Raw genomic sequence first — 25396 nt, 5'->3', positions numbered from 1 at the left:
TTACTAATTGTCGTTGTAAACCTCAAAAATGAGAGTTTTGCTAAAAATCACATTTTCGCCGTTTTCTTCAAAACGGCTCCAAGTTTTTTCTTTAAACTTCCTACATCAATAGACCAGAGCTTTATCTAAATGGTAGTGAAATTTCTACAGCTCGTCCTATCCACATTTTGGAGAAAACATTTTTTAAAGTGAGGTGTACCTAAAGAGCTCACCTCGTCGGTCGACAACAACGCAATAGGCTAAACGTTTAAAAAAACTTAAAATAAAATACACTGTTAGAATCTAGGATAATCTAAGCACATTACATGAAAAATCCAGTTAAATTGACTCACTAGTTTTGCGAAGGGAGAGAGAATAAAATTGTCCAAAATTCGCTCTGAATTAATTTGGTTCCACCTTAAATGTCTAGTGATATAAGTGCACTTGTCACGCTTGTCACTTTAATGTTTTGAAATTTCAAAGGGATTTTATTGTTCTACCATCTAACCACAGGAAGCCCAAACTGTATTATGGGATGTGAACGTGATGGTGCAAAACCTCTATTGTGAATCAGTCTAAAAGCTAATTCTCATTGATTTTCAATTTTCCCTCTACAGGTCAAGAAGAAGAAGGAAGCCAACCTTGCCGTACAGGAGCTGCAGCATGTCCGTAAAGACCTTGACGAAGCAAAACAATGGAAGATAAGGTGTGAGCAAGCGAACGCCAGGCTGGCTGAGGTCGAGCTGGTGGTCGTAGAACTCAGGGAAGAACTCGCCAAGCTTAAAGAAGAATATAAAGAGCTACAGAACAGAACTGACGCAGAAAGAAGCGAGAAAGATCAGGTTTGTTTGGTATATGTTTATTAACCTGAATGCATGAGTTTACGAGATGTCTGCGGTATTTTACATACCCGGTATCTACCCGATATCCGATACACCTCGTATCTCTACTACAAACGTTATGGTATCTAGTAGAAACGATATGCATACGGCATTCTTACATACCCGGTATCTACCCGATAACCAATACACGGTATGTATCCGGTATTTTTACATACTCGGTATTATTACATCCCCGGTACTGACTACCTGATATCCGATACACCTCGTATATCTACTACAAACGTTATGGTATCTAGTAGAAACGATATGCATACGGCATTCTTACATACCCGGTATCTACCCGATAACCGATACACGGTATGTACCCGGTATTGTTACATACTCGGTATTATTACATCCCCGGTACTGACTACCTGATATCCGATACACCTCGTATATCTTGTACAAACAATATTTACCGGTATCTACTATGAACGATATGTAAGCGATATTGTTACAAACCCGCTATCTACCGATAACCGATACACTTCGTATATTTGTGTTACTCAAAACCGGCTTCAAAAGTTTAGTAATTGGTTATACAGTACATATGTGGAAATTAAAGCTAACCGTACTGATATGAGGGATGACTTTTACCCGATATATAGGGTACCATATATTACCGCCTTGTCATTCATTGTCTCAATTTGGTTTGGCTCATGTTCAAAGTTTGACCTGGGCCATAGATACCCGATATGCCGGATACCCTGGGGAAAACCGGGTATACCCGGTACATAATTTCTTGACTCGGCTCTTTATGTTATATTTGTGTACAGGAAATCAGTGCACTCACAGAGCAAGTCAATAATCTAAGGAATGAGCTGAACGAAGCAAACATTAAAGCTGAGTCGGAAGTCAAGTCTCGTGAAGGTAAGGATTGTCTTGATAAGTATAACGGGTTACCTGTGGTTTGCATAGGAAAGAAAGAATTAATACTCAAGGGAATGACACGAAGTGGAAAACATTGTACCATAGCTGAAAAGCATTCCTAGTAAACAAAGAAATAATACTCAAGGGAATGACACATGGTCTGAAATGGGAAAACATTGCACCATAGCTGAAAAGTATTCCTAGTAAAGAAAGAAATAATACTCAAGGGAATGACACATGGTCTGAAATGGGAAAACATCGTACCATAGCTGAAAAGCATTCCTAGTAAAGAAAGAAATAATACTCAAGGGAATGACATGGTCTGAAATGGGAAAACGTTGTACCATAGCTGAAAAGCATGGCTAGTAAAGAAAGAAATAATATTCAAGGGGATTACACATGGTATGAAATGAGAAAACACTGCACCTTAGCTGAAAAGCATTCCTAGTAAAGAAAGAAATAATACTCAAGGGAATGACACATGGTCTGAAATAGGAAAACATTGCACCATAGCTGAAAAGCATTCCTAGTAAAGAAAGAAATAATACTCAAGGAATGACACATGGTCTGAAATGGGAAAACATCGTACCATAGCTGAAAAGCATTCCTAGTAAAGAAAGAAATAATATTCAAGGGGATTACACATGGTATGAAATGAGAAAACACTGCACCTTAGCTGAAAAGCATTCCTAGTAAAGAAAAGAATTAGTACTCAAGCGAATGACACGTGAAATGAAACGGCGATTCATTACGCATTATTTCGAATGAAACCTTTTTTACTATATAACCTTTCCGTGATAATTTTTGACACTTACTCCGAGTGTTCTACTGTTTTTTCTAGCGATAATTGAACAAAGTCTGGATAATCAGCGTAATCAGATCTTGGGTGAGTTCGAAGCAGAGAGACTGAACCATCAACGAGTGTTGCGTGACTATGATCGTCTTGAACAGCGTTACCAGAACATCGTTGAAGAACTGGAAATCGTGCAGACAAGTCCCAAGAAGACGTTCCATGATTCTGGTAGAATTAGCTCGGCGAGCTCAGGTAACAGTTCTTCGATTTCAAGTTTATGTCGCTCGTTCGCGATATGCCAGGAAAACTCGTGAAGAAATCAATATCAGGTTCTTAGGGCTGCGTTCTTAATGTATGGCGGGGGGAGGGGGGGGCAGGTGAAAATTTGAAATGTCCAGAATAATTCTCAACACCCCCCCTTAAGGTCATGCAAAAAATACTGTCCCCCTAAGCAAGGCATGTAGCTTCTTCCAAAAATTATGCATCCCCCACCCCCATTTTTCTGATACAGATTTTCCCATCCCCCCTTTTTCCTACCAAAATTTTCCCGATCAATTTCACCTGCCCCCCCCCCCCATACATTATGAACGCAGCCTAAATAGACTTGCTACATGTCGTTCACTCTTTCTCTCCATGCCCATGGAAGGACAGTTTGGCAAGCTCGAAGCGCTAACATATTACAAAGTCGATGACTTGTTTCCCTTGCGTTTCGCGGTAAAAATGTCGCTATTAGTTGCTTGATATAATCCTTTCACTGACGGAAAAACCCGTCGGTTAATTTGGCGCGAAGCAGAAATAAAACGTCCTCGATTCTGCCAGTAAAGAAAGGGCCAGAGGAATTTGAGAAAGTTTAGATCTTAACATGCATGGACGTACGTACGGACGGACGTACGGACGGAAATGACGTAGTCAAGCAATGAAAAATCAACTCGATGGGTTACCATTATTTTATAATCTCTATATATCCTATTCTACCCCTCAAAGGATTTCTTCGAGCCAAATATTTTGAATCTTGGTTGCAGAATCATCACTCGTGGACGACTTAGAAAAGGACATCCAACAACGCACAATAGACGAAGACCTCAGTTCCATCATTAATAGAAGTAAACTAGTCAACCGTTTACGAGAAAAAATAATGGCTCTTGAAGATCAAAATGTTGACTTAAAGAGCCGTTTGAAACAACAGGATGTTGGCCATTCAGAGAAGACATTAACAAAGGCTCCTTCCATTCACGTCGAGGGAGAACCACTAACAGCTCCTTCAGAAAAACAAGTTGTTGAATCCGAAAAATATAAACATTTGCAGAATGAGAGAGATAAGTTGAAAGAGCAGAAAGAAAAGGCTGAAGCGGAGAAGAAAAAGATGAATTCTGAGTTGGACTTGTTGAGGAAACTTGTGAGTCAGAGGAATATTGATAAGGAGGCGGAGTGGGAGATAATAGGTGAGAAGATGAAGGAGATTACGTCTGAGAAAGACCTACTGGAAAGAGAAAAGGTAAGGGAACTGTCATGCGTGTATGTCAGCAGCAGTAACAGGGCATTGGTTCATTATCATTATCATTAACATCATCAACGTCATCATCGGGCATCACCATCATTATCTTGTTACATCATCATCAATATCATGACCTTCATCATTATTGTCATTATCATCACCATTACTATTACCATCATCATCATCGTCACCATCATTATAATTATCTTGTTACATAATAATCATCATTACCAGCATCATCATTATCATCATCATCATCACCACTAGTATCATTATCATCATCATTACCAGCATCATCATCATCATCACCACCACTAGCATCATCATCATCATCGCCATCATTATCTTTCATTAACTTGTAAATTAATAATAATAATGATAATAATAATCACCAATATTTTGTAAAATAATGATTGTTATCATTATCATCACCATCAATATAATGTAAATTAACAATAATCGTTATTGTTGATTCTGGTTTTTTTTTTGTTGTTTTTTTTGTTTCAAGAATCGTCTTCGTGGTGAGTTGATCAAGATGTCTTCTGTTGCTAAGCAACTACGTGACCTTGACGAGCTGCTGTCAGCCAACCCTGACGAGAGCGCATACCTCCTACAGGTATGTCACTCTAAACCTCTGTAGAAGCTACGCTAATCCCGCGGGAATCATACACATTTCACTGATACCCCTAGGAATTTCAGGACGCCTCCTAAATCCCATAACATCCTGTACCCAAGGCGGGAGTCCCGCGAGAAATATATATGTTTTTCCGTTAACTTCCATATTTCAGTAAAACATGATTTTGGGTTTCCTACGGGAATCCCGCGGGAATCTTACACATCTTACTGATATCCCTAGGAATCTCAGAACGCCTCTTAAACCCCATCATATGCCGTCCCATGCGAGAAAACCGCGGGAGATATGTATTTTTCCCCGGTAACTTCCATATTTCAGTAAAACATGATTTTAGGTATCCTGCGGGAATCCTGCGGGAATCCCGCGGGAATTTCTCCGTATCCCGAAAAATCAAAGAATTTGATGTTTTCTTCCAGGCCGATTCTTTGAAAAAAGCGAATAACGTCCTTCAGAAAGAACTAGAAGAATTGATTAAGAAAGAGAAAGATATGAAAGAAGCTAACGAGAAACTATGGCGAGATAAAGCGAAATTACAACGGGTAAGACTCTGTTTACTAAGTTCCTTGAATAGTCCCTTTCACAGTTCCCTGCGCCATCTTGAAAAGTAGCCGTGCCTTTGCATCGAAGTGAGGCGAACGCGGTGAGCTTGCAATGATAGAGACCTTTTTTTAACACTTGGGACAATTATTCACACGTCTCTATCATTGCATTTTGTTTATTTTCCATATTCATTTTGTTTGTGTTTGTTTGTTTTATTTATTTATTTAATTATTTTGATTGGTCACCAAGGGTCGAAGTACTAGTATTCATGCCATGGATAGCAATTTCCAGCAGGAGGTCACGAGACTCGTGACAGAAAATGTGGTATGTTATCTGGATGGGACAGACCTCTCCTCTCTCCCTCCCTACCCTCGCTTTCTCCCTCCCTCCCTCGCTTCCTTCCTTCCTTTCTTCCTTCCTTTCTTCCTTCCTTTCTTCCTTCCTTTCTTCCTTCCTTTCTTCCTTCCTTTCTTCCTTCCTTTCTTCCTTCCTTCCTTCCTTCCTTCCTTCCTCCCTCCCTCCCTTCCTCCCTTCCTTCCTTCCTTTCCCCCCTTCCTTCCTTCCTTCCTTCCTCCTCCCTCCCTCCCTCCCTCCTTCCCTCCCTTCCTTCCTCCCCCCTTCCTTCCTTCCTCCCTCCCTCCCTCCCTTCCTTCCTTTACCCCCTTCCTTCCTTCCTTCCTTCCTTCCTTCCTTCCTTTCTTCCTTCCTCCCTTCCTTCCTTTAAATGAATGAATTAGAAGTAATCTTTTAGGACATTGTTTCAGGATCTTCGCGAACAAGTCGAAAGATTAGAAAAAGAATTAGAAGAATACAAAAAGGAACAAGGAGCTCTACAGCCGATGAGACAGCGAGCTCAATCAATGAGAGGTACAAGCATCAATATCCCCCTTCTAGACCCCTCTTAGTCAAAACATCATTCTAAAAGACTGCCATGAAAGATGCCTTGCAAATCATTCAAAATCGCATATTTGGATTATTCAGGCTAGTCGATCTATGATTGGTCGTTTAGGTTGCTAAGTTACGTTTATCTTATTAACTGCCAGTTGAGGTCAGCGGTCAGACCCCATTGTGTCTATAACAAAATTTTCCGCCATCTTGGTTACCTTTGATGAATAGACCTCCTCGGCTCTGACGTAATGTTTTCCCATTTCAGACCACCTGTCAATCCCTAGAGTATCGTTTCTTTGTTTAAGGTTTGCGCTCGGTTGCACATGAGTAGACACCTGAATATGGATACAGCTCAAACAAAGAATCTTATTCTCAAGGGAATGACACGTGGTGGGAAATGGGAAAACATTACCCCAAGCCGAAGAGGTCTATTAAGCAGAAATAGTTTTTTATTTTCTATTTTTATTTTTTATTTTTTTTAATAAAATAAAAAATAAAAATAGCAGCAATCGTTTACATTTATTATTTCTTATTGTTTTTAATAGAAATGGAACAAAAGAGACGAGCACAGACGCTGTGGAGTGGACAGGAACCTCGCGCTGGGAAACTTGTAAGTAGTAGACTAGATTTTTGACAAAATCTGAATCCACTGCCAAGGATTTTCATTGTAATCATTTTGGAGCCCTGTGTCTTCCGGATTTTTGGTCAGCGGCTATATAAGACAAAAATTATATTTTGTATTTTCAGGTCATGAGACACGCAGGGCTGCTACGAAGATCACCCTCGAAAGATGAGGTAATCCTATCCTTACTCAATTTGGCTACCCAACGTTACCCAATTTTGTTAACCCCAGTTTACCCAAATTTTCCTGCCCAGATTTGTGACCCAAATTTTTTCGATTTTGTTGTGAAATTTAACACAATTATTTACCTAGTGCTACCAACCCCACGGTACCCACCCCACGGTACCCACCCCACGGTACCCAACCCACGGTAACCACCCCACGGTATCCACCCCACGGTACCCACACCACGGTACCCACCCCACGGTAACCACCCCACGGTACCCACCCCACGGTACCCACCCCACGGTACTCACACCACGGTACCCACCCCACGGTAACCACCCCACGGTACCCATCCCACGGTACCCATCCCACGGTACCCATCCCACGGTCCCCACCCCACGGTACCCATCCCACGGTGCCCATCCCACGGTGCCCATCCCACGGTACCCATCCCACGGTAACCACCCCACGGTAACCACCCCACGGTAACCACCCCACGGTACCCACCCCACGGTACCCATCCAACGGTACCCATCCAACGGTACCCATCCAACGGTACCCATCCCACGGTACCCACAGCACGGTAACCACCCCACGGTAACCACCCCACGGTACCCACCCCACGGTACCCATCCCACGGTAACCACCCCACGGTACCCACCCCACGGCACCCAAATTGTTACCCAAGGTTACCCAAATTCTTTACCCAGTGTTCCTAAATCTTTTTAACCCAATAATTACCAATTTTGTTACCCATTGTCATTTACCGTCTTACTTGACCAAAGTTACCTAGTTTGGTTACCCATTGCTACCCAAGGACTTCACCCAATATTGTTTCCCCATTTCCGGTTTTGAGCTTCTAACTTGTTTCCTGTTTGATAGGATATGCTTCCACTTCCGCTTCAAGTCAAGCAAAGAAAAGCCACGGGAATGATCGAGTTCAAGACCGAAGACGAAGAAAAACTCATCAAGAACTTGATCCTCGACATGAACCCTTCAGCTGTATCGGACGCCATCCCTGGCCTGCCCGCGCATATATTATTCATGTGTATAAGGCACGCTGACCACATCAATGATGATCACCGTATGCAGAGTCTATTAAGCAATTGTATTAACAGTATTAGAAAAGTCGTCAAGGTGAGATATGATTGAATACTAGTGTGATGACGTAGGTAAATGGGTGGAATTTCGAGTGCGCTGAGTGGTTGATGGTCATGCATCACGTGATTATCGTGTTACTGCGATACCTCTATTCAACGGACACCTTCGGGACTTTTCCTGGTGTTCGCTAATATTTCACAGTTAATATGGGAAGAAAACTTTAATAGAGGTATCGCTTTATATGCCGACGTAAGGTAGCTGAATGTGAGGTTACAGCGGAAGAAGTTGAAAATTCAATACATTTTTTTGATTTATTTATTAATTAAGATGTTATTAATATCTTTTCTGTTTGACAGAAAAACCCCAATAACTTGGACATTTTGGCGTTTTGGCTAGCAAACACGTCACGGTTACTGCACGACATGAAGCAATACAGCGGAGACAGGGTAACGAAAGAAATACGGTTCATTTTTTGTCCCAATTTTTGTCCCGTTTTCATGAGATTTTCATAGCGTTTTCCATTAGCGTTTTCGCCCGTTCACACAATAACGATCAAAAACGCAGATACGATCAGAGATGACGCAATATCATCATCTGTGAATGCGATTAACAAAGGTACCCGTGTGATTTGCGTCAGCGTTTTCAAAGGCCTTTGTTTTCGCTCTCCACACTAATACAATAGGCCTCCGTTCTCAAACGTCTATACTCTAGAAAGCATTTTCAAATGTATGCGATTTCGATCGCTTTAATGTGGATGCAAGGCCAAAGCGCATCAAAAAGTATGGGTTTTAAACGGAACACATTACTGTGGTCAAATCTAAACACAGGCTCGATTTCTATCCGTGGTGGTTTCGGTGAGCCCACGATCCTCTCTCCACTTACTGGTCAGTGGTAATTGCCATTTGGCTTGGAACAAACGACAGCATAACGGTTAAAACCGAGCCTATCCTGAACATGGCTGACAAATACCACTGATAAAATGATAAATGACACTTAAACGTTTCTTAAAATTTCGAGTGCTAATCCAATAATTTTAAAATCTCTATCAGTGATTAAACCAGCTTAAACAAATATTGTCTTTCGGAGTACTGAATACTGCAGTATGAAAAGCTCATTTCTATGTTAAAATTTAACAAAAAAGTAAAGAAAAGTTTGTGTTTATACAAAAAGAGATGTGTTGGCTACAATAAGTAAATCAGGTTGGTTTAGCTTTGTTTTTGACATAATACATATATGTATATATACTGCATGATTCAGTATTCACGTGACAAACTTTACTAAAATAACTTTTACAGTAACATACTTGCTTTAATATGTCTTTCCTAACCTCAGTTATTTGCTCTGTATCTGATATCCCTCTATTTCATTTTTTCACCATTCTCCATCTCTATCTCTTTCTTTCTTTCTCTCTTTCTCTCACATCACATGTAGTGGGACCAACGAGAGCCCGCAGGGGAAGGCATATCTAACGCGTTTCGTCGTCAATGGTCACAAGTTAAAGATTATTTAAAAGATGTTAGTTAACTTCTCGTTTCTTTTCTTTTCTTACTTAACTTTCTTTCTTTCTTTCTTTTTTTTTTTTTTTTTTTTTTGTGGATCCTCATTACTTGCACCAAGACTTGCACTTGACCGGGTCATGTTAGACCCTAGAAAACCAGGTGCATTCTGGTATAGAAAGGGTTCTAACAACACCATAAAAGGCATGACAAAGAATAGATGTTTTTACCCAAGCTAGACCAGAATGCATCTTTTTCACCCTCTTCGAAAATTTCTGTATTTGTTTTTAATCAACTTAGAAGTCAGATTTTTTTATACTCTTTCATTCTTTCTGTCTTTTCTTTTCAATCTTTTTCTTTTCAGTTCCTTTATTTATGTTTTCATTCTGTTCTTTTTTTGTTTGTTTGTTTGTTGTTGTCGTTTTACAGTTTCGTTCATCCTTTAATATTTTTCTGTTTTTCGTATAGACCAAATTCAAAACTCACACCGATGTGAGGCTTAAGTTGTGAACAAAGGCATCTGGCGTGACTCAAAGTAATCTAGCGTGATTCAAAAGTCACAAATCACGCCAGATTCCTTTGTTCACAACATAAGCCTCACATCGGTGCGAGTTTTGAATTTGGTCTATTATCCTAACAAAATGTATTTTACAGTCAAAACGGCTCAAGCTTAGTCTAAGATTCCATTAATTGCTTCATTATTCTACTATTGAAATTTATTATTCTTTACGAAACATGATACGAAGACTCAGGATTCAAAATAATAACGGATTCAAAACTCGAATTGTGATTGGATTATTCCATATAAGGAACAATATAATCCAATCAGAATTTATATAAGAATGATATATTTAAATATTCGAATAATGAGACCATTAATAGAATCTAGGAGGGTACGCTTGAGCCACTTTGACTGGAACCCACTTAATGAAAAAAATCACAATAAAAATACCTTTAAATCCAATATTTTATTTTAAAAAAACTAAATTAAACCTAAACACGTGATTCACTTGCTGTTTCTGGCTGAACTATATATGCTATTAAAATATTCATAATTTTATATTATAATGCATTGCATTGTGAGTAATATAAACACAAATCCCACACAACGTGTTGGTGTATCAAATACAGAGCTTCATTATTAGATATCACCAATAATCTAATTATTTATCTGTGTTATGTCACTCTAGGCATTCCAGAATCATAACACCCCGGAACAGAACGAGCACTGCTTGAAGAATTTCGACTTGACCGAGTACAGACAAGTATTAAGTGACTTGTCTATACATATCTACCAGGATCTGGTCAAAGCTATATGGGAAGTTGTCCAGGGCATGCTGGGTAAGACAGGCTTTGGGTGGATGGACTTTGGGTGCATGAGCTTTGGGTGGATGGGCTTTGGGTGGATGGGCTGTGGGTAGATGGGCTTTGGGTGGATGGGCTTTGGGTGGATGGGCTTTGGGTAGATGGGCTTTGGGTGGATGGGCTTTGGGTGGATGGGATTTGGGTGGATGGGCTTTATGTGGGTGGGCTTTATGTGGATGGGCTTAAGGTGGATGCGCTTTGGCTGGATGGGCTTAAGGTGGATGGGCTTTGAGTGGCATAGTAGTTTACCACTACTCGCCTCTTACCACTGCGATCCGCGTTTGATTCTCTTGTAAAGTAGCTTCGTGTGACCGCACACTGGGATGTTGTGTGATATTCTGGATGATTTTGTTGAAGAATAGAAAACACGCGTGTGTGCTTTTTGCAGTTATAAGGCAGAGAGAGGTGTTAGGACAACACTTCTCGAGTGTTCTGCTAATCCTCAAGTGGTTTATAACTACACACAGCACAGCCACCAAGTTTTTCATTTCTTTATAAAAACAAATTGCAATAACCATTATTTTGAATATGAATACCAAAATATAAAGTGCCTGCGTGTGCTGTGTGTTTTCATAAAGCACGCGGTCCCATCCAATCAGAACGCTAGATTCATAATATATTTTATAATTTATTTCAGTGCCTGGTATTCTAGAGTACGAGTCCATTCCCGGTGTATCCAGCTCTAAACCCTTTGGAGGAGGAAGATCACGTCAGAAAGTTGATATCACTGTCAAAAGTATTACTAAAAAGGTATTGCAACATTCGCCTTTAGTCGCTCCCTGCCCCTCTCTCCCTCCCTTGTTTCATTTTCCCCATCTATTCTCCCTCCCCATCTTTCTCCATCCTTCATCCCCTCTATCTTTTATCTATCCTCCATTCGTCCTTTCTCTCCCTCAGCCTTCTTCCCACACTCCATCCCTTCCTTCATACATCTCTTCCTTCCTCCCTCTCTTTCTCCATCCTTCATCCCCTCTATCTTTTATCTATCCTCCATTCGTCCTTTCTTTCTCTCGGCCTTCTTCCCACACTCCATCCCTTCCTTCATACATCTCTTCCTTCCTCCCCATCTTTCTCCATCATTCATCCCTCCTATCTTTTATCTATCATTCGTCCTTTCTCTCTCTCGGCCTTTTTCCCACCCTCCATCCCTTCCTTCATACATCTCTTCCTTTCTCCCCAACTTTCTCCATCCTTCATCCCCCTATGTTTTTTTCTATCATTTATTCGTTTCTTCTCTTCCTCAACCTTTTTCCTTCCCTGTCTTTCTTCCTCCTTTATTGATTTATTTCCTGATGGCTTCTATTTGTAGTTATCTCAAGTTCTTAATATTCTCAACGCACATTGTGTGGATCCAGAGATCATTAAGCAAGTTTTTAGACAGGCAAGTAATTCAAGCCACAAAAGAATTATTAACAAGATGGTGATCATGCTGATTGATTGATGATGGTGATGATGATGGTGATGATTATGATTGATTGATGATGGTGATGATGATGATACATGATGATGATGATGTTGATTCATTGATGATGCTGATGATGGTGATTGATGACAATAATAATGATGGTGATGATGTTGTTAATGGTGATGATGATCTGACGATCATGATGATGTTAATGCTGATGAAAATGATGGTGGTGGTAATGATGATGATGATTGATGACAATGATGGTGATGTTGTTAATGGTGGTGATGATAGTGATGATGGTGATAATCGATGAGCGTCTGACGATTATGATGATGTTAATGCTGATGAAAATGATGGTAGTGGTAATAATGATGATGATGATGGTTGTTCATGATGATTGATAGTAATGATGACGTTGATGTTAATGATGACGACAGTGATGATGCATCATTCTTGTTCCAGGTGTTTTATTATTTTGGTGCCAACCTGATGAACAATCTCTTGCTGAGGAAGGACATGTGTCATTGGTCGAGAGGAATGCAAATCAGGTCAGTGATTAAAATGGGTAGGGTTCTTTGACCTGTCTGTTAGTGCAAGCCGAGAGACAATGAAAGCGGACTCAAAATGCAAGGAATCAAAGCAAAAATTGCTTCTGCTCAGAACACATTGACAAAAGCAATTGTTCTGGTATCGTGGCCCGTCAAGTTCCTTTAATTTGGATGCGCACGCAACCTTGAGAAAACGGTCTATTAAAAGTCAAGAGTGATTTTCTTTTGTGTTTTAGGCTTGTATCCATGATACTTTTGAGAAGGAACCACTGACTGGTCTTTGTTGTTTTTTTCAGATTTAACCTTAGTCAGCTGGAAGACTGGGTACGAGTGAACCAACTCGAAGGAAGCGGGATTGTCGAGGCACTCGAGTCCGTAACACAGGCAACCCAACTCCTGCAGGTCAACAAGAAGACCCTAGAAGACGTAGACGCCATCTGTGAGGTGTGTAATTCTCTCAACACGCTACAAGTACAGAAGATTCTTTCCATGTATACACCAGCGAACGAGTACGAGGCACGTGTTCCTTCGTCGGTTATCAAAGCCGTGGTAGAGCGAGGACACAACAAGACTGAACCGATGTATCTAATGATGGACACGGCGTATATGTTTCCCGTAACACTACCTTTTACGCCATCAGCCGTTTCCTTGGAGACCATTCATATCCCAGAAAACGTTGGTCTAGAGTTTCTTCAAGTTTTGTAGGTTGTGTTGTAATTCAATATATCTGCTTTACCGGAAGTAGGTTGTAATTCAATATATCTGCTCTACCGGAAGTGGGTGATGTTGTGATTCATTATATCTGCTCTACCGGAAGTGGGTGGTGCGTGGGTTTTGGACCAGAATTCTTTGCTCGCATGGATGGAGTATCATTTGTGGCTCTCAGTTCGTGTGGAATTGATAGCATATTGGATAAAGAAAAAGCAAAAAGAATCCAAAGGATTCCTGAAATGACCTCGATTATCAAAATGACATCTTCATACTAAGTCAAGACAAGCATCTCGCTGATATTGACTTGTTAATTTCCGGTTCCGGTTAATTTCCGGCTCCAGTGTATTTCCGGTTCCGAATTATTTCCGGTTCCGATTTATTTCCGGTAGAGTTGATTAAATATAGATAGTAACACTATGTATGCCCTGCATATTTAGAAAATATAGTCAATATTAGCCAATGAAAAGCGAGAAAAACGAACACACCGCCTGTAAGCAAAAAAAAGTTTTATATATTGGTAGTCACACACGAATGCTTTTTGATTTCGGCGTTAAATTCAATTGAAAATATGCTGGATTTTTTTCTATTATTTAAAAACGATAGTTCTTTGTGATGATTGACAGCAAACGACAGCCATCGAGTTGGTGGTGTTCAAATATTGATTAGGTATCCTTTAAGCTACGGACACACGGTGCAACATTGCGAGCAATGTTGCATGCAATTGATATTGCGAGCCATGACACACGATGCAATTTGTTGCACGCAACGTTGATGAAGTAGAAAACTATCCTACTTCAGCAACATCACCTGCAATGTTGCGCGCAATGTTGCATCGTGTGTCTGGGCCTTTATACACCGAATTGAATAATGGAGACCAATTTGAATAACTATTGTTCTGCAAGGACCAGCGACTGACCAGCGACATGTGTTCACGTGGAAACATAAAAGCGTTGTTATTCAAATTAGTCACCATATTTCGATTTGGGCTAAAATTCTTCTTTATATGCTTGCTTATGTTCAGGTCGAACGTCAAACTTCACATGAGCCGAACCTAATGGAAACAATGGATAACAAAACGGTCTTTGAATTTCATTAGGTTCGGCTTATGTGAAGTTCAACGTTCGGAGATGACGTAGGTATCAAAGCCTAGGTTTCGTGCAGAAGGCTTGGCTACGTTTCAAAATGGCCACCATTAGGACTTTTGACGATGAATTTTGAAGACTTCGATTTGCATTGATTTTCTAATTCTATTTTCTGCAAAATATTTTATACAAATATTGCACGGTATTTTGACGTAAATTATATTGAAATTAAGTTCAGGATTGGTCAAATAAATAGACGACCCAGGCAATGTGCGAGGACTGGACGCGACCGGAAATGAAGCAAAATGAAAGTGGGTACCATTATTTTAGGTCGATCTTGGACGAAAGTAGCCTGGGTTGAAATTTGTTAAGAACCAATCAAATGAAAATGTAGCAAAAAAAATAGCGACAAGTAGAGGATGGGGAATTATTTGTATTTACGTAAATTATATATAATAAGAACGATTAAAATAATTAGACGATAAATTGGGGGGAATAGATAAGCTTATATTTATGCAAATGAATATCTGTATTTTGATTGGACAGTGATTATGACGTCAATACATTACCAGAATGTTTTGCATGATGCCTCACTTAATTTTGGTTCATGAAATCATTACTGTAGTATCTTGACTTTCATTGGGCAGTTTAATAGGTGACGTCATTATTGACCACTTTAGAAATGAGTTGAGGACTCGTAACGAGTTTTGAGAATCAACATAGTTGAATAAACACCATAACAAGAAAGAGTACATCGACAGTAGTAAATTTCTGGAGTTTCAAGATTATGGGTTTCAAACCTTTTGTGTAGCAACCTCACAAACATCTCTAAGATTACAAAGAAAGGTATAGTTACTGGGGACGTTTGTCCCTAGTAAACATACATTTCTTCGGTAATTTTTGATGTTTTTGATTGCTTATAATTTAGCTGTTACTTACCCAATCAAAGCCAAACTGCAGAAACCTACTAATTACCGCTCTTTATAAAATAATTGGGATACTACGCGCGCTATGATTGGTCGAAAACCATGTTTGATGAGAGTATCAAAACACGCTATCGTCATTTTTAATCTATCGCGCGCGCTCATTGGTCAGTTTGAATAAGACGGCACGTAGGGAGAATTTACTTAGACTTTGCTTTTTTTCGATCTTTTCGCGCGTTTGTTATTTTATAAAACAAATCAAAAACAGTTTTCTGTGTTTGATACTCTGATCAAAACACGCGGGATGTTGGGAGAACACGAGAGGAGCGTAGGAAACCACGACGCGTAGCGGAGTGGTTTCCAGCTTCTCGAGTGTTCTCCCAACACGGAAAACTGTTTTTGATTTGTTAATTATCGTCATGGAAACATTCTTTAAATAAGACTAATTATCAATACCTTCTATATACTCATTCCCAGTCCTTCACACGTTTCTAAAGTGGCCAATTGGAACCTTACAGATGACGTCGTGATTCTGGAACGAAAGGTGGTGGATAGCCCTGTCCGACAGACATCTTATCCAGTGGATAAATTTATTGGATAACAGCATTGACTTATCCACTGGATAAGCATTTATCAATCGGATAGAGCTATCCAACCTTCGTACAACTGGGCCCAGATGACAAGAAATTCATTATAACAGTATTGCTGTGTCAGTAGCGTATGATGTTACATTCCTAGACTGCTTGGTGTGCACGGCCATTAAAATTCATAAGAAAATTATACTGATCTTCCTTTATTCTTTGGCCATTTCTTTTTCTTTCTTCCTTCCTCCTTCCTTCCTCCTTCCTCCTTCCATCCATTCCTTCCTTCCTCCTTCTTCTTTCCTTTCTTCCTTCCTTTCTCCTTCCTTCCATCCATTCCTTCCTTCCTCTTTCCTTCCTCCCTTCCTTTCTCCTTCCTTCCTTCCTTCCTTCCTTCCTTCCTCCCTCCCTCATTCCTTCCTTCCTTCCTATACTCTCTTTATTCCTTCCTTTCTTTTTCTCTCTTTCTTACCCTTTTTGAACTTTAATCAACCCTACCAGAGGTTGTTTCAGGGTATTGATAAAATCAAAAGGTTTTTTATCAACATTTTCTATTAATACATTTTTCATTCAATGGATACAGTTATTAAGATATTGTACGAACATGTTGGCTATTTTACTTGTGTCGTCCACAGGGTGTGTCTTAGTATAAGTGATAAATTGCCGTCTTGTTCGCCGAAGTTCAGCCATGTTTACTTGTCGAGTAAGAACAATGTAGAAATAGTTAAGGATAAACTGCTACTTCAAGTAGGTTTTTATTCAAATTGCATTCAATTTTAGCAAGTCTAAGCTTTTTTCTTATACTTCTTGCAGAAGTCTTTTTCTGCCCCTCTACTCAGCCCTATGTAGGGGAAGAAGAAAACCTTTGCTCAAAGGGAATGTTTTTCTTTTTACCGCAATCCAACTCCAGGCTCTTTGGACAATTTAACATTCAAACGATAGTCCATGTATGATAGTCCCTGGAGAGCAGCTTGAGCAAAGGTAGAAAAAAACTGCAGAGCCAGAAAAATCCTGTTATAAAGAGAACCAACCATCTCAGGTCACATGGGACAACTGGGATTTGAACCTGGGACCTTAGAGTGCCTATCACCCTTTTGACGATATTCTTGAAGTATTGTTTCTACATGAGGTAAGATGTTGAATAACCCAAACAATTTCATAGTTTGAGTGCAGAGTATTAGCATGTGGCATGGAAAAACCTTTAAAACTTCAAGAAGCTGCACTCAAACTAACATTTTTTTTTGGGCTATTCAACATTTTACCCCACGTAGAATCAATGCTGTGAATATTGTTGGAAGGGCGATAGGCACTTTAAAGGTGAGGGGCAAGTACATGTATTATACTATCATGCCTCCTCAACAGACTGTCAGTAGTAAAAAGACCCCTCTTCATATCTTTTTAGTATGAAAACAATGTAAGGATATAAGTTGATCTGTACCAGGAACTGCTATCTTGTCACCAGGAACAAACGTTTTTTGTGAGTTGAGTATGGCCTGGGAATGAGAATACTGGTAATTGATTTTAAAAGTGAAAAACAGGTCTACCCCTTCTCCATCCATTCATCCCATTCATCCATTCATCCATCCATCCGTCCATTTATCCATCAATCAATCCATCCCTCCCTTCCTCCCTCCCTCCCTCTCTCCCTCCCTCCCTCTGTCCCTTCCTCTCTCCCTCCATCCATCCATCCATTCTTTTGCTCATTTTGTTGGTTCATTCGTTCATCCATCAATTCATCCATCCATCTATACATCCATTGGCTTCAAGCTGTACTTACTGTCACAATATCTTGTGTAATTCTATCCAATTCATACAAGAAATTCGTTGCTGACAATGGTTGCTATCAACAAGAAAGCACAAAGCATAAATGAATTCCATCAGTAAAAGAGATAATACTCAAGGGAATGACATGGTCTGAAATGAAAAGACATTGCACCATAGCTGAAAAGCATTCCTAGTAAAGAAAGAAATAATACTCAATAGCACAGCTCACCGATTGAGTAGCCTGGTTTGGTCGATGTGGTACCCGGTTGATAAGAGCATCATAGATCAACTCGGCTGGAAGAACATCATCGACCTTGGACAACGAAATGGGATATGAAAAGGGGATGGAAAACGAGAATAAAAAGTGTTATCACCTCGAGCCAAACATTTTCCCGTACGGCCCTCCCACTCAGTCAATAAGTACATAGTATTGCTAAATTTTTATATTTAAAAGATTTATAGCACTCGTACCTGTATTGTGAAGAGAGGAGAGTCCCATCTGTTCCTGGCATCAGGGGGCTCATACCGCATGATGAGAGCATCAATACTGTCACAATGTAAAAGACAAGTGTAACCGTTATTGTTTGACGATCCTGATGATGGTGATACATGATGATAATGATGATGATACGCATGATGATGATGATGATGATGATGGTGATGATAACGATGATGATTATGGTGATGGTGATGTTGTTGATAAGTGTGATGATGCAGATGATAATGATGATATAATGATGATGGTTTTTAAACTTACATATCCTCTGGGTATGAATCTTCCATTTTTCCATTCCATTCTGCACATGTTTCTCTTGGAGTGTCACAATGAATCTTGAGAAAGTGATTAAGATGTCACAATTAGCCACAATCGAGCATTCTTCCTTTGGAACAGACTTATTCGTATAAAAGCTGGGCGGTACATATTCTGACATTCGGCTACTATGTACTTACCAGGCAGTGTGTAGTCTTGTGTGCTTTAGCTACACAGTACAACTCATACCTGTATCCTAAAATGATTTTAAAAGTATTTTTGTAATTTTGTTCTGAAACTTGTTAGCGACACAAGTTTTGGTTGCACGAATAGAAAGTAGTTGTTTACTGCTATTTGCATAAGCATGCAAACTCACAAACTCTGCAGCTTTTTTGTTGAAAACTGTTTTTTCGCTGCCGCCAGTCAAAAATATGACAGTTACCGACTAATTTGTTTTGATTGACAGCAGCGAAAAACCAAATTTCAGCATGCAGCTCACAGCTAGCGAGTACGCATGTTTATGAAAATACCAGCAAGAGGTTAGACTTGATGTATTAAAATAATTCATACATTTACTGTTTTTCATCAAGTCTAACCTCAAATTGGTTTTAAAATCAATTAAAACACTCATTAATAATTCATAAGCTTATGGTCCAATTGGAGCCACCATACACGTCACGTGCATGAACCTTTATACCTGATAAAGTCCTCTTCATTAGTATTCAAGTGATTTTATATAAAGACACATGTGACCACTCGAATACTATGAGGATGACTTCATCAGGGATGAAGTATGCATCCAAGTTTAGATGAAGACATAGAGCTTCATCAAGGTCATAGTCAACCCTAATGCCTTGGCACGCAATATCCAACATGTGGGAGCTTCTATTGAATCTGGTTGCGCATGCCCATGACGTCAAATCTCTATCGAAGTATAAAAATCCATGTTCGTGACGTGTATGGTGGCTCCAGTTGAACCAAAATCTTATAAATTGTTCATGAGTGTTTTAAGCAGTTTTAAACTTGTAGATCGTGTTTTATCAGGTATAAAAGCACTCAGCTAAGCCTCGTGCTTTTATACCTGATAAAACACTCCTACTCGTTTTTTAAACACTACTTAACAAACCTTTAATATAATTTAATGAATCCAGGATTATTATATTTTCTCTGGAAATTAGCCTAAAATCAAAATAAGGAATGTAAACGTCAGTTGACTAATACATTTATGATTTAGGGTAAAGATAAATAAATAATTAATAGTTTTAGAGTCAAAATATTCAAAAATACCAATGATAAAGTAAAGAATGTGCAACTTCACAAAAATCTCATAAACAAAAACCAGGCTAATGAACCCTCAGCAACAGAGAATTTGAAACACTCCCAGGCATGTCGACAATGCTTCATGTCAATCATTGTGGTCCCCATACACCCCTCCCAAGCAAATAGATGTGCTAATAACACCCGGACATGCAAGTACGAAGTACACAACTCTTGGTGAAAAAAAAAATCCATTTTTATAAGATTTATTTTATTTTTACCTTTCAACAGCTGACTTCAGTAGCCCTCTTGCATCCTTTTCTCTCTTGGAATCTAAAATTTAGTATTTAAAAAAAAAATTAGCAAATTTGACAATGACGTTTTTAATTAAGCCAACCACAGTGCAAAAAATATTTTTGTCCAATCAGAATGCTAGGATACAACAGCGTGACAGTCACGCCACGCGATAACGATTTTCTCAGTCACACGAAAATTGTGGACATGTGTTTTTCAAAACAAGACGTTTTTAGAGAAAATTATCAAAAAAATATGTACATATTGAATCAAAAAAAAAAAACGGAATGAAGCTTACAGGTCAGTACACTTTCTTCTCAATAGAAGAAGAAGCAGAAGAAGCAAGATGACGAGTGGCCACGCAGAACGGGGGCTCCGTAAAATATTTTTAATTATATATATATTTTTTATATTTTACGCTCTTTTTAATTGTTCATTCCATGGTAAATATCCTGTGAAGCATTTTTCTACTGGAATTGTTCTGGAGAAGAGTGCTTTATACGACATTATTGGTAGTACAAGTACAACACGTGTCATATCAACTCGTCGACATCATAACACTCCGTCTTTACCGATACTTATTTTGGCTTCCTCTCAACTCGTAAGGCAATCTGGCATAGCTTTGTTTCTACTATACTTAGCTGGTGATTTGGAACTCAACCCTGGCCCAGTCAATGGTGTTCAAGCTACTTCTGGTCGCTCACTGAGACCAAGGTGTTCAAAGTGCAAGATTGTTTTAAAGAAGAACCTTGGCTATGTAAATTGCTCAATGTGTGGCAATCCTTTTCATCTTAAATGTATTGGTCCTCAATTTGAGGTATCAAAATCATGTGCAAATTGTACTACTCTTCCTGCTGATGTTGACGAAGAAAGTTCACTGGAGTATGCCATTCCTGAGCTGAAGAACTTATCAAGTAAACGGGGTCTTAAATTTATTCATCTGAACATTTGTTCTCTTCTACCTAAAATGGATGAAATACGCTTAATATTGGAACATCATAACAAAATTGATGTATTTGCAATCACGGAAACCCACTTGAAGTCGACAGTCTCAGATAATGAAATTAAAGTAGATGGTTTTACTACTTATCGAAGGGATCGTCAAGCTAAAGGTGGTGGAGTTGTTGTTTTTGTACGGGACACTCTATCAGTTCTTAGAAGAGGGGACCTAGAGTTCACTTCTGTCGAAGGTATTTGGCTTGAAATTCTTATAAACAACTCAAAGAATATTTTATTTGGGGCAATTTATCGACCTCCTGTTGGTTCCCAATATTTAAGTGACAATTTTAATTCTGAACTGGAAGAATCCCTTACTATAGGCGCCACAACTGAGAAAAAGGAAATATTGCTAATTGGCGATCTGAATGCAAATTTTCTTCCTCGCCAAAGAGAAGTTGGCACCTCAAGGGAGTTAAAAAATATTCTCAATGGTCTGGCCATGTCACAACTTATTAGGGATTCAACACGGACAACAAGAAACTCTAACTCATTGATAGATGTTATACTTTCATCACACCCACATAACATTCCATTTACATCTATTGTTCCTATTGGTCTGAGTGATCACTTCATGGTTGGTTGTGTACGAAAAATGAATTCTTTAAAGTTCCAAGCTCGCATGGTTTCGGGCCGTACTTATAGTAAATACAACAAAGATTCCTTTGTGAACGATCTAAAGAATGCTTCGTGGGACTCAGTGTCTTATTCTAATAGTGTTAATGATGCTTGGAATAATTTTAAAAGCATCTTTACCAAAATTTGTGATTTACATGCTCCTGTGAAAACAAGAAAGGTTCGTGGTTGTTCTAATCCTTGGATGACGCCAGAAATTTCATGCTTAATACACACTAGAGACTATCATTTACGTAAAGCAAAGCTTTCTGGGAAAGATGAAGATTGGTTCATTTATCGCTCATGTCGTAATCGAGTTACTGCTGCAATAAGGCGTGTAAAATCTGACTATAATAGGAACTTTATTGAAGAAAATATGGACTCTCCGAGAAACTTTTGGAAAGCAGTTAAAAAAATCCTCCCGAGTAAATCTCCAAAAGCAGATGCAATCAATCAACTAAAGATCAATGGTCAAACTATCACGGATAAAGAATGCATCTCTAACAGTTTTTGTAAATTTTTCACAGATGTAAAAGCTCGGATATCAGGCGTGAATAGAAATCATTCGTCAACAATCTTCTTTCCCCTTAGCAGATCTACTAATCACAAGTTCCACTTGAGTGAAGTTAATATCGGCTTTGTCTGTAAACAACTCTTGCAGTTAAAGACAAACAAAGCGACTGGGCTTGATGGTCTTCCATCACGATTGTTAAAAGATGGAGCTGTGTACATTAGTGCAGCTGTAACGTCTATTATAAATCTTTCCATCAGAACACAACAAATTCCTCTTGACTGGAAACATGCAAAGATTATACCGTTATTCAAGGAAGGAGGGAGAGACGAAATGGACAACTACCGTCCAATTTCCATTCTACCAGTGCTATCAAAAATCCTAGAGAAGGCAGTTCAAGTACAATTAATTGAGTATCTTAATGAACACAATCTTATGTCAAAATACCAATGTGGTTTTCGCCGCAAGTACTCCACGCAAGCAGCAATAAATTTCGTTACAGACTCCATTAGAAAGAATATGGATGAGGGATTATTGACAGGTGCGGTATTTGTAGATTATCGAAAGGCGTTTGACACTATTGAGCATGCTACCTTACTAGAAAAACTGAAGCTACTTGGTATCTGTGATAAAGAGCAACGTTGGATGGCCGAATATCTTAAAAATCGTACCCAGTCAGTATTTCTTGGTGGTTCATTGTCAGATCCTCAAGTTATGGTTTCTGGAGTACCACAAGGATCCGTATTAGGCCCTTTGTTGTTTTCTCTTTATGTTTCAGATCTTCCGAATTGTTTACAAAACACTAAAATACTGATGTATGCTGATGATACCGTTATTTACTGCTCTGCCCCAAACATGGCTCAGCTTTAACTCAAAAGCTAAACAACGAGCTTAAAAACCTTGCTGATTGGTCAAAGTTAAATGATCTCTACATCCACCCCAAGAAAACCAAATATGTGGTATTTGGAACTCATATGAAACTTAATCAAATTGACTCTAATTTAAACTTTGATGTTTATTTAGATAACGATATTCTTGAACGTAAGAGCTTTTATAAGTATTTAGGAGTATACCTAGACCAATCGCTATCCTTTAAAGAACATGTCCACAGACTTATAAAGAAAGTTTCAAGTCAGCTTGGCTTACTGAGTAGATTGAGAAATAGTCTCACTACGTATGCAGCTAACAAAATCTATACCACTATGGTTTTACCAAAATTAGATTATTGTGATTTTACATGGAATATCAATTTGGCTGCTTCTATTAATGTCTCTTTAGATCATTTACAAACGAAAGCTGGCCGAATAATTTTAAAGGATTGTAGCTTAGACCATGATAAGGTGATAGATAAATTGGGCTGGAAGAGTCTTCGAAATAGATGTTCAATTCATAAGCTTATTTTTATTTTTAAGTGCTTAAATGGCATTGCACCTGAGATTTTTAATGGTTACTTTAATTATGTCTCACATGGCTATAATACTAGACAAAATGGTTTAAATATTATCATACCAAAAGTTAGGACTGAATCAGCCAAGAAAACGTTTTATTATTCTGGAGCTATCATTTACAATAGTCTACCTAGCTCTCTTAAAGAGATTAATTCTTTATTATTATTTAAGTCTAATCTCAAAGATATTTTTTAAATGTTTTAATGAATTGTATTGATTTTTACTAACATTTTAGTATTTTACAGTATATATATATTTAATTATCTTATTATTTTGTTGATAATTTTTGTTGCCCCCAGGGCGCTCCTTGATAACAGCTGTTTGCTGACGAGCTTACCCTGGTAAAACATGTAATTATTATTATTATTATTATTATTATGGATGCATGAAAAAAAGTAAGCTAAATATTATATTTAAGCTATACTTTTAGCGAGAATTACGGCGAGTTTTGAAGTCAAATAACAAACTTTCCTACTTCCTAATGGAGTGAGAAAGAATTCAAATGCCTGGGGGTTGCCGTAGAGGGTGAGAAAGGGCAGAAAGAAGGAGGGGGGAAAGATTGTTTTAAGCTAACCGTGGTATGTTGACTGTCGTTGAACGTCGCCATCTTCATCATCGATCACTCGAACATGTTGACCTTTGTTTTCTTCGAGATACTTCTTGAGCTCAGAAACTCGCTTGGTTTTACCAGAACATGGAAATCCCGTCAGGATTACGAGAGGCATTTTGACGGATTAGATTCAAATGAAGAAAAACATAAAAATACACTCATTCGTCCGCCATGTTGGATTTTACTAGAGCCTAGTCTTTCTCAGTAATGTCTCTACAGGGAACCCAATATCAAAAATTCTTTGGGGAATATTGAGCGTAATATTTTCCTATTTCAGACCACAGGTCATGAGAATAAGGATCTTTGTTTGAATTGTATCCATATTAGCTCATATTCGTGTGTCTTCTCGTACAACCGTTAAATAAACGGACGGACGGACGGACGGACGGACGGACGGACGGACGGACACACGGACGGACGGACACACTGACGGAAGTATGGATGGATAAACGGCTGCCCTAAATAACCTGCGTACAGCCCGACTTTAATTCTAGTAGTTATCAAAGCATTAGCTTCACGCCATTAACGTAACTGCTGGCGCCTAATTCAATTCAGCTATATGAAGATACAATAATCTCAGTCGGCGCTGACATCTCTTTCATTTAACTGCATGTAATCTATTAGCGCTGTTAAAGTACCATATCGCTTTAATGTAATCCGTTAATGGCAGATAGTCATTAGCTCGGCTCAGCAGCTTGTCAATACGTAGTCAATTTATAATTAATTACAATAAGAGACAAAGAAGCCATGGTGTAGTGTAAGTTATAGCAGTTCAAATGGAAACGTGTTTACCGGTACAGCACCGTGGCACTTAAATGACTTTCTTACATCAAGCATTGTGATTGGATGAATGCTTGATGTCTTTGTTTATGATTGGTTGAGAGAAGAAGCCATTTAAAAGCTCACACTTAGTACTTGTTTTTTAGTTTTAGTTTAAGGTCGGTTTATCTGGACGCATATTAAAATTAAAGCTCTCTACCCCACCCTCCCCTCCCTTAAAAGTGAAACAATGTCTTACTCACTGCACATGAGCTCTAAGAGAATCTATTTTTAGAACCGGTGCCTGTA

General features: G+C 38.9%; 2 protein-coding genes across 3 annotated transcripts in view; one reads left to right on the top strand and one right to left on the bottom strand.

Moving 5' to 3' along the window:
• LOC116302353 (unconventional myosin-Va) overlaps nucleotides 1-16281 on the top strand; it is a 37790-nt gene extending 21509 nt beyond the window's left edge. For both annotated transcript variants that reach the window (XM_031711631.2, XM_031711630.2), the window contains 17 exons: nucleotides 597-821; nucleotides 1637-1730; nucleotides 2572-2775; nucleotides 3546-4018; nucleotides 4527-4634; nucleotides 5069-5191; nucleotides 5442-5516; nucleotides 5957-6059; nucleotides 6626-6690; nucleotides 6828-6875; nucleotides 7750-8004; nucleotides 8325-8414; nucleotides 10655-10805; nucleotides 11467-11579; nucleotides 12139-12210; nucleotides 12700-12785; nucleotides 13082-16281. In XM_031711631.2, coding sequence (XP_031567491.2) covers nucleotides 597-821; nucleotides 1637-1730; nucleotides 2572-2775; nucleotides 3546-4018; nucleotides 4527-4634; nucleotides 5069-5191; nucleotides 5442-5516; nucleotides 5957-6059; nucleotides 6626-6690; nucleotides 6828-6875; nucleotides 7750-8004; nucleotides 8325-8414; nucleotides 10655-10805; nucleotides 11467-11579; nucleotides 12139-12210; nucleotides 12700-12785; nucleotides 13082-13490 — 2694 coding nt within the window. In that variant the 3' untranslated portion in view covers nucleotides 13491-16281. The remainder of the gene's footprint in view (nucleotides 1-596; nucleotides 822-1636; nucleotides 1731-2571; nucleotides 2776-3545; nucleotides 4019-4526; nucleotides 4635-5068; nucleotides 5192-5441; nucleotides 5517-5956; nucleotides 6060-6625; nucleotides 6691-6827; nucleotides 6876-7749; nucleotides 8005-8324; nucleotides 8415-10654; nucleotides 10806-11466; nucleotides 11580-12138; nucleotides 12211-12699; nucleotides 12786-13081) is intronic.
• A 318-nt stretch (nucleotides 16282-16599) lies between these two features.
• Nucleotides 16600-24494, bottom strand: LOC116302352 (protein KTI12 homolog). The gene is made up of 10 exons (XM_031711629.2): nucleotides 24293-24494; nucleotides 20136-20187; nucleotides 19724-19776; nucleotides 18798-18853; nucleotides 18604-18677; nucleotides 18318-18393; nucleotides 18076-18159; nucleotides 17860-17922; nucleotides 17507-17575; nucleotides 16600-16796 (listed from the first exon to the last, which is right to left on the bottom strand). The coding sequence occupies exons 1-10, from the start codon at nucleotides 24441-24443 to the stop codon at nucleotides 16653-16655; spliced, it is 822 nt and encodes a 273-aa protein (XP_031567489.1). The 5' UTR covers nucleotides 24444-24494; the 3' UTR covers nucleotides 16600-16652.
• Between the last annotated feature and the right edge of the window lie 902 nt (nucleotides 24495-25396).

This window comes from Actinia tenebrosa, unplaced genomic scaffold, assembly GCF_029948245.1.
Source record: "Actinia tenebrosa isolate PJP-AT-01 unplaced genomic scaffold, QUT_ActTen_1.0 PGA_scaffold0__85_contigs__length_37466705, whole genome shotgun sequence".
NCBI lineage: Eukaryota > Metazoa > Cnidaria > Anthozoa > Actiniaria > Actiniidae > Actinia > Actinia tenebrosa.
This window is presented reverse-complemented; position numbering and strand designations above follow the sequence as displayed.

What these genes read in the sequence shown, in the direction of transcription:
- LOC116302352 (XM_031711629.2), bottom strand. Translation starts at nt 24,443, where the DNA reads ATGCCTCTCGTAATCCTGACGGGATTTCCATGTTCTGGTAAAACCAAG. An exon ending in GATTCATACCCAGAGGATAT is followed by an intron (nt 18,394 to 18,603) that starts GTAAGTTTAAAA and finishes ACATTGTGACAG; the next exon opens with TATTGATGCTCTCATCATGC. An exon ending in TTCCTGGTACAGATCAACTT is followed by an intron (nt 16,797 to 17,506) that starts ATATCCTTACAT and finishes AACTATTTCTAC; the next exon opens with ATTGTTCTTACTCGACAAGT.